This window comes from Tachyglossus aculeatus, chromosome 4, assembly GCF_015852505.1.
Source record: "Tachyglossus aculeatus isolate mTacAcu1 chromosome 4, mTacAcu1.pri, whole genome shotgun sequence".
Classification (NCBI taxonomy): domain Eukaryota; kingdom Metazoa; phylum Chordata; class Mammalia; order Monotremata; family Tachyglossidae; genus Tachyglossus; species Tachyglossus aculeatus.
Window position 1 is genome coordinate 43,234,276 of NC_052069.1, and position 7,943 is coordinate 43,242,218.

General features: G+C 41.5%; 1 protein-coding gene across 1 annotated transcript in view; it reads left to right on the forward strand.

Moving 5' to 3' along the window:
• Positions 1-2,980, forward strand: part of LRRC8B (leucine rich repeat containing 8 VRAC subunit B) — an 88,723-nt gene extending 85,743 nt beyond the window's left edge. The window contains exon 5 of the mRNA XM_038745525.1: positions 1,315-2,980. Coding sequence (XP_038601453.1) covers positions 1,315-1,587 — 273 coding nt within the window. The 3' untranslated portion in view covers positions 1,588-2,980. The remainder of the gene's footprint in view (positions 1-1,314) is intronic.
• Positions 2,981-7,943: the final 4,963 nt, after the last annotated feature.

A 7,943-nucleotide genomic window follows, 5' to 3' on the forward strand; every position in this document is an offset into this window, starting at 1 on the left:
AGCCAGAAAGGAAGTGCAGCTAACACAAGACATGAATTGGAGATATAATTAGGCAAAAGACTAGGGTCTGAAATGGTTTTACTTTGCTTCCCCCTCTTTTCCTCTCCTCTACCCCCTCCCAACCTCTTTCCCCCTCCTCATTTCCTTCCTGTTCCCAGACTCCAACCTCCCCACCTCCCTTCAGAAGCAGGAAGGGAATCTAATAAATCAATCAATCATATTTATTGAGCCCTTACTGTGTGCAGATGATTATGTGCATCTCCCAGTGAGATTGTAGGCTTCCTGAGGGCAGGGATCACATCTGCCAATTGAACTGTATTTTCCCAAGAGCTTAGTGCAGTGTTATGTATACTGTAGGTGCTTAATGAATACTGTTAATTGATTGCTATCAGACGACTCATGAAAAAGTCAGGATTGGCCTTTCCATTTTGACTTTACGCAAAAAATGAAATCTGTCCCATGACTTGGGAAGGGTGAGCAAGGTAACTCTGAGTCCACAGACCAACAAGTCTTAGAGCATGGGTTAGCTTTGTTATCACATGCACTGCTCTGCAAATCTGTAGTTTTAATAATAATAATACTGGTATTTGTTAAGCATGTACTATATTCCAAGCACTGTTTTAAGCACTGGAGTAGATACACGTTAATTAGATTGGACACAGTCCCTGCCCCATATGGGGCTCACACTCTTAATCCCCATTTTAGAGATGAGGTAATTGAAGCAAACAAATTGTTTTGTTGCCTGTCTCCCCCTTCTAGACTGTGAGCCCATTGTTGGGTAGGGACTGTCTCTATATGTTGCCGACTTGTACTTCCCAAGTGCTTAGTACAGTGCTCTGCACACAGTAAGCGCTCAATAAATACAATTGAATGAATGAATGAAGCCCAGAAAAGTTCAGTGACTTGCCCAAGCTCATGCAGCAGACATGTGACAGGGCCTGGATTTGAACCCAGGTCCTTCAGACTCTCAGGCCCTGGCTCAGTGAAGAACTCTCACATGGCCAGCCTCGATTTTGTGTGTGAGCAATACAAGGAAAAACAGTCTGACCATTATTGAAGATGGATGTGATACGAATATCTTCCCTTTATTTAGAAGTTCACATGTAAGTGATTATGAAATGGGTAACTGTGGCACTTTTGTGACCTTAAGGTCCTTACAATAGCATGCAATTTATTATGATCTAAAAATTTCCTTGGCGAGATGGCCCTTCCATCGAAATCTTGCCCATGAGCAAAAAAGAACACTTTCCACCATGGCGGGAGTGTGTGATATGACAAGAGCTCATTTTTCACGTCCTTTCTTTCACACTGTAGATCGAGATGCTACCCGACGGATTGTTTCAGTGCAAGAAGCTGCAGTATTTACTTCTGGGGAAGAACAGTTTGATGAGCTTGTCTCCTCGCGTGGGTGAACTGTCGAACCTCGTTCAGCTGGAGCTCATTGGAAACCACCTAGAAACACTCCCAGCCGAGCTAGAAGGATGTCAGGCTCTGAAGCGCAGCTGTCTGACCGTAGAAGAGAACCTGCTGAATACACTTCCTCCCCCGGTGACGGAACGTTTGCAGACATGCTTAGATAAATGTTGATGAAGGGAAGACACGATCTCAAAATCCCTCGAAGGGCTTGGATTGAAAAATAAAAAGCTGTTGTCTAAACTGTAAAGGTTGGGAAGAGAGGAAAGAAGAGCATTTTGGGTCTCAAGTCTAGGCAGGTGCGTTGACCTTCTCTTGCTCTTGTTAGGGACTCCATGCAGAGTTGAAACTGAAATCCTGAGAGGTAAGACACGCTGGAGAGGTGCTTGGTGAATAAATTATCCTGTGGCGACTGAGGTGTCTTAGTGCAGCGGTGTCGGGATGGAAGGATCATGGCTGTTCAGAGGCCAGGGGAAATTGGGCTGTTTTTCTCCCATCGTTCCAAATGTGAGAAATGTTTTCACTGACGTTGATTTGGCATCTGAGGCCAAGATCATTGAGATGGGTTCGTGAAATATGCACTGTACTGACTTTAACAGGCTTAACTGCCTCGATGCATTGTTTTGGGGAGGGGGGGGACTTTTTAAACTTCTAATTTCTCTCCCAGCTTAGCTACGTCTTCCTCATTCTGCTGTTCTCAGATATGTACAGAATGAGCCCTGAGACCTCTCCTACCCCAAGCTGTCCAGAACCGAAGTGATCCTGAGAATATGCAGTTGGGCCAGGGTGATTCTCTACGTCAAGGCCCTTATTTCGTTTCCCTCAGTTTTCTATTCAAAAAGTCATAAAGAAAAAAATGTACCTAGCTCTTTCCATTGAGGGATCTTGACCTCTAAATCCAGAAGTGAATTTTGCAGTCTACTATGAATCAAAGAACTTTTAACAGCAAATTGCTTAGAGCTGCTGTCAATTGTTAATCTGATGTTTGTAATATATTCGGTTCTGAAATATTGCCATCCTGTAACAGATAACCACTGTCTGCCGGTCTAGCGAAAGAGATGGAGAGCTACCTTTTGTCGAGTTCTTTTGGGGGATGCCCAGCATATCTGGGGAGAGGGCAACTCTCCCTACCCGTCCTCCTCAGGGGAGAGGAGGTGGGCGACTGCCTCTGTCCTCCTCTCCCCCAGGGTAGCTGCTGTGCAGGTACGAATATCAATTTGCAAAAACTGCTGCTTTGTTTATAATTCAAGAAAAGCAACTGTCAAGCATTAGTAAATGTTTAAGCAAAATCCCGAAATATTTTCTCTTTCCCCATAAACGAGGCAAAAGACTTTGCCCCAACTCCGTATTTATTCAGAAAGAATGTTCAAAGTTTGCAGAAGGAATATGTACATTTTCACCTGTGAATTTGTTTTATATCTACGTTGTGTGGTTCTTCAGGAATTCATTTGCTTCTCTTTTAAAGATCTGTATGTTTTACCTATGGTGTGCCCATTGTAAATTTAATAAAATGGCTGGCAAACTTTCAGGGAATGTACATTTTCTTTTTTCCTTTTTTTTTTCCAATTAAAAAAAACCTGAAAAGCATTTTGGGTAAAGAGCACTGTAAATATGGACTTTGTGTTTATACGTTGAAATATTTTTCTTCACTTTCTGTCCATATCTGATAAAAACCAGTCGTTGTTAAATTAGGGAAAGGTGTAGTTTATGTTAATTTTATTTTTCTCCGTGACTGATAGTAAAAGTACTGGATCCCCTGCATGTTGACCTAGGTTTTCACACTTCATGATAGAAATGTGGTCTCCAGGAAATAATCAACAAGTTGTGGCCTCCTGTTCCACAATCCTAATGTTCAAAGGAGGAAAAAGCCTCATCCCTTAGCCAAATTACCTAGAGTCCAGATCTTTCAACTTCTCAGGGAGCAACTTTGTGATGGGGACTTTAGGTGGCAAATCTTCCTAGGTTTTCTACACTTTCTAAAAGAATGAGGTTTTTAATGAGCCGATGATGATATTTAACTTGTTATGCAATAGGATTTTTTTTTCATTTCTTAGAACATGAGTATATGAATGAATACTCGGGTGTAAGTCTCAAAAAGTAAATTCCTCGCTTAATAAATGGTATTTATTAAGCGCTTACTATGTGCAAAGCACTGTTCTAAGCGCTGGGGAGGTTACAAGGTGATCAAGTTGTCCCACAGGGAGCTCACAGTCCTAATCTCCATTTTACAAATGAGGGAACTGAGGCCCAGAGAAGTTAAGTGACTTGCCCAAAGTCACACAGTTAAGTGGCGGAGTCAGGATTTGAACCCATGACCTCTGACTCCAAAGCCTGGGCTCTTTCCACTGAGCCACGCTGCTTCTCCGCGTATTTTCTGGTCATCTATCCAGCCAGGGTACTTCTTACAACCCCAAAGAAAGTAAACAGGAAGTAAAGAAATGAAGATTGAGTTATGACCCAGCTGGAAAAAAAAAAAAAAAAGGAACAGTCCTGGGTGAGGAGCTAAATGGCCAAGATGGTGTGTGGTACTGCAGAGCTCCTTGGTGTGATTTCTGAAGTCTCTAACATTTTAGGGCAGGACTCTGACATTACCAATCGAGGAGAGAGCATTCTAATCTTCTCTGTGGGCATTGCGGGAAGCAGGGAGGAAGAGATGATCACATCGGAGCAGAAGCCGTGTGAACCATGAGTTTGCCTGTAACCTTGGTGCTTTCCCTGAGTCACTAAAATTCTGGGTGGCTTTTTGTCATCTGATTAGCATGGGTGAGTTGAACTGGGGTCATACACAAAATGTCATGGAGAAATCCATTTTTTAAAACTTTTTTTTTAAGGAAACTTTTGTTAAATCAGGGTGTTTATCTTTTAAGAGACTTAGGGCAGTTTCAAACACTCTAAGACAGCAAGCTAGGTAGTGAATTTTGAAGAGAGATAGGGATTTTTGTAAAGGAGCACCTAGTTTATGACTTAAGAGTTCGGTACAACTCCTTTAGGGTCCTTATCTCCACCACCATTTTTTTTCTGTCATTGTAATGGACTAAGAGAAATCAATCAATCAATCGTATTTATTGAGCGCTTACTGTGTGCAGAGCACTGTACTAAGCGCTTGGGGAGTACAAGCTGGCAACATATAGAGACAGTCCCTACCTAACAGTGGGCTCACAGTCTAGAAAGTGTTATGCCTAAATGCCATCTTATTGATGACCAAATTCAATATTCACTCAGTTCACCTTATGCATAACCTGAGCCTACATATTTGTTTTTTAAAATAAAAAAAGGACAAAGTCACACCCCTTACCTGAATGCTGGCATCCATTCATTCATTGTCATATTTATTGAGCCCTTACTGTGTGCAAAGCACTGTACTAAGCGCTTAGCACTGTACATCCAGGTAAAAGGACTAGAGATCGATTCCTCTCCTTAAGTATCAGTCAGCTTGTTTTGTGATATTGCCCAACACCAGACATAATATCTGCATTCTTTAGTCTCAATTTTTCCTTTTGACTTTCTGGAAGCTTATATCTTGTGCGGCCACCAAAACGCACCTTAGATTCAGTACTGAGTTAAACTGGGCAAAGAGAAGGAATCCAGAGGGACTCTAAATCTCATATCAGTTCTAGCATCCTGTGGTAAGACAGTGATTTGTTTGCATAATAGCGTCGTTCTGTAGTAAGTCTTTGCTGTCGCTACTTGAATGTTTTGATTTATGCTTTTGTATTACAACATTGCATATTTTGTGATTGCTTAAACTGTTCAAGTGTTGGGTGATTCTGCAAACTTGATTGTGTCCACATACCTCCATTTCTTACTATTTTTCTTTCTTTTCTTTTCTTTCTATTTCTACTGGCAAATCTGTGCTTTGTTGTGTGTTGTATCCAAAGGTCTATGGGTTTGCAAACCTGAAGGACCCAAACACCCCTGGGATCGTCGTACCTTTTCGTTTTTCATACCAAAGAATATGTTTTTGTGCGTCCCCTCCCCTCCTCCCATGTCCTTCGTTGTTGTAATCCTTGTTTCTCACTGGAATCATCCAGAGGACCAACAGAAACCCTTCTGGGTTTATTGCACCCTTTCAAGCACAGAGTAAGCGCTCAATAAATACCACCGATCTTGTTTGCTGGTTTAAATTTAAAGAAACCGGGTCTCTGCAATCTTAAAGAACTGAGGGAGCCAGCAAGTCTAGGTCAAATTACAGTGTACTTTCATTCCATTTACATGGAAAAGACAGGAGATGCTAAAAGAGCCGCATTCAAATTTGGCTTCTTCCTGGCTTATCCTCTAGACTGTAAGCTTGTTGTGGGCAAAGGAACGTGTCTATCAACTCTTGTTGTGTTGTACTCTCCCAAGGGCTAAGTACAGTGCTCTGCGCACAGTTAAGAGTTCAGTAAATACCAGTGACCGACTGATTATTCATCATAAATGTTATGTCACTAGGATCAGCGTAGTAAAGAATAATGAATTCAATTTCCAAAATTAAAAATTTATTTTCATTAAGCTCTCCTAGCCACTTTCTGAAGGATTAACGTAGTGTGTATGTATGCATATATATACACACAGATATATATTACATATATCAACTTGTACTTCCCAAGTGCTTAGTACAGTGCTGTGCACACAGTAAGCGCTCAATAAATACGATTGAATGAATGAATATATTACATATTGCATATATATATGTGTGTGTATGTGTATATATATTTTCCAAGCTTTAAAAATGACTTCAATTGGTATTCAAGTATAAATTTATTGTGGGCATGCAAAGAGTCTGAATTTATACCATATTTGAGTTCCTATATTTTGTTTTTACAGTATACAGTAAGAGAGTTATAGTGTACTATGCAAGTTACTCCAATAGAGTGGTGAGAACTGATTTCTGCTGCATGCTAAGTGTTTATTTGGGGTCTTTACACCACAAATGGAGGAAGAGTTGAAGTTGTGTATTGTATACAAGCAAAACGTATATAAGATATAATCTCAGCATTAAAAAACCTCTGAAACAAACTTTTCTGAATAAAGAATTCAAATTTGTGAGTCAATTTTTAGAAATCTGCTAAAAATTTCTTCCATTCCCTTTCCAACTCTGTATTTTATAAACATTATTGATTCTCATCCAGTTGTTTTTATGTCATATCTTGAGGGTGGCTTGTTTGTTGATGTCTTCTAGACTGTAAGCTCGTTGTGGGCAGGGAACGTGTCTGCTAATTCTGTTGTGTTGTACTTCCCCAAATGCTTAGTACAGTGCTTTGCACGTTTCAAGCACTCAGTAAATACCTGATTTATTGGTGTGTGAATAATTAGAAATTCAAGATTTCATACTGTGGCAATATGTTGAATACCAAGTTTCCGTAAAATGTCCTTGGGGGGAAATCCCTTTGCTTGAAACTTTATGGTGTGTTGACGAACTCCAACCAGGTTTCCAAAGTTTGTTTTGGCAGATGAAAAATGCAACATTTATATGAAGGCAAAATAAACTTACTAAATGTAGGTGGAACTTGGCTGTGCTTTATTTTAACTGACAAAGCATTGAACTCTGCATCGCCATGAAGACCACGTATAACATATCGGTTTCTCTCCACCTCTTTCCGGAGTCGGGTCGCGCTGGTTAAAACACTTGACTTTGGCTTGCACATTCCCCCTCAAAGTACTATATTCATTGGATTTAGAATCCAATTGGATCTGAGCGGTGAAATAGAAGTGGCCATGTGCAACTGAAATAAAAATAAAGCTGGAGTAGCTCTCTGCGGCAGGGTGAGGGTGGACAAATAACTGTCTGTCCTGGCGAAGGCCCAGTGGAGTGACCGTTCTTTACATGATGATGCTAGGGCAGTCAAGAGCCCGTCACACCGTTTGATCTGCCAGTAGCTCTTTTCTAAGCCCCCTGGGCTCCAGGCCAAGCTCGGAGTTGCCAGAACGCTTCTTTCCGATGGCTCTGGAAAAGGCCACGGCCGAGTCTGGCGTCAGGAATGGATGGGTCTTCCCAGCCCTGTTGACAGCCCCTCTTGCTCCCACTCATCCAGCTCGGCCGATTGCTTTACGTCATCATCATCATCATCAATCATATTTATTGAGCGCTTACTATGTGCAGAGCACTGTACTAAGCGCTTGGGAAGTACGTCCTAGACACCCCGCAGCCCCAGTCCAAGTTCCCAGGCAGGGGATGTGGAGAGGGGCTGCTGAAAAGACAAGGGCTTGGGTGGGGCTGTAGAAATAAAGTTACAGTTCCCAAACCGCTCAGGGAAATCAATCCCAGAGTCCAGCGAGTATCCTGAGGTGGGATCCCATCTTGCTCCAGCTACCTCACCTTCAATCTATTTATCTTCTACAATCTTACTCTTTATTTATTTTACTTGTACATATCTATTCTATTTATTTTATTTTGTTAGTATGTTTGGTTTTGTTCTCTGTCTCCCCCTTTTAGACTGTGAACCCACTGTTGGGTAGGGACTGTCTCTGTATGTTGCCAACTTTTACTTCCCAAGCGCTTAGCACAGTGCTCTGCACACAGTAAGCGCTCAATAAATACGATTGATTGA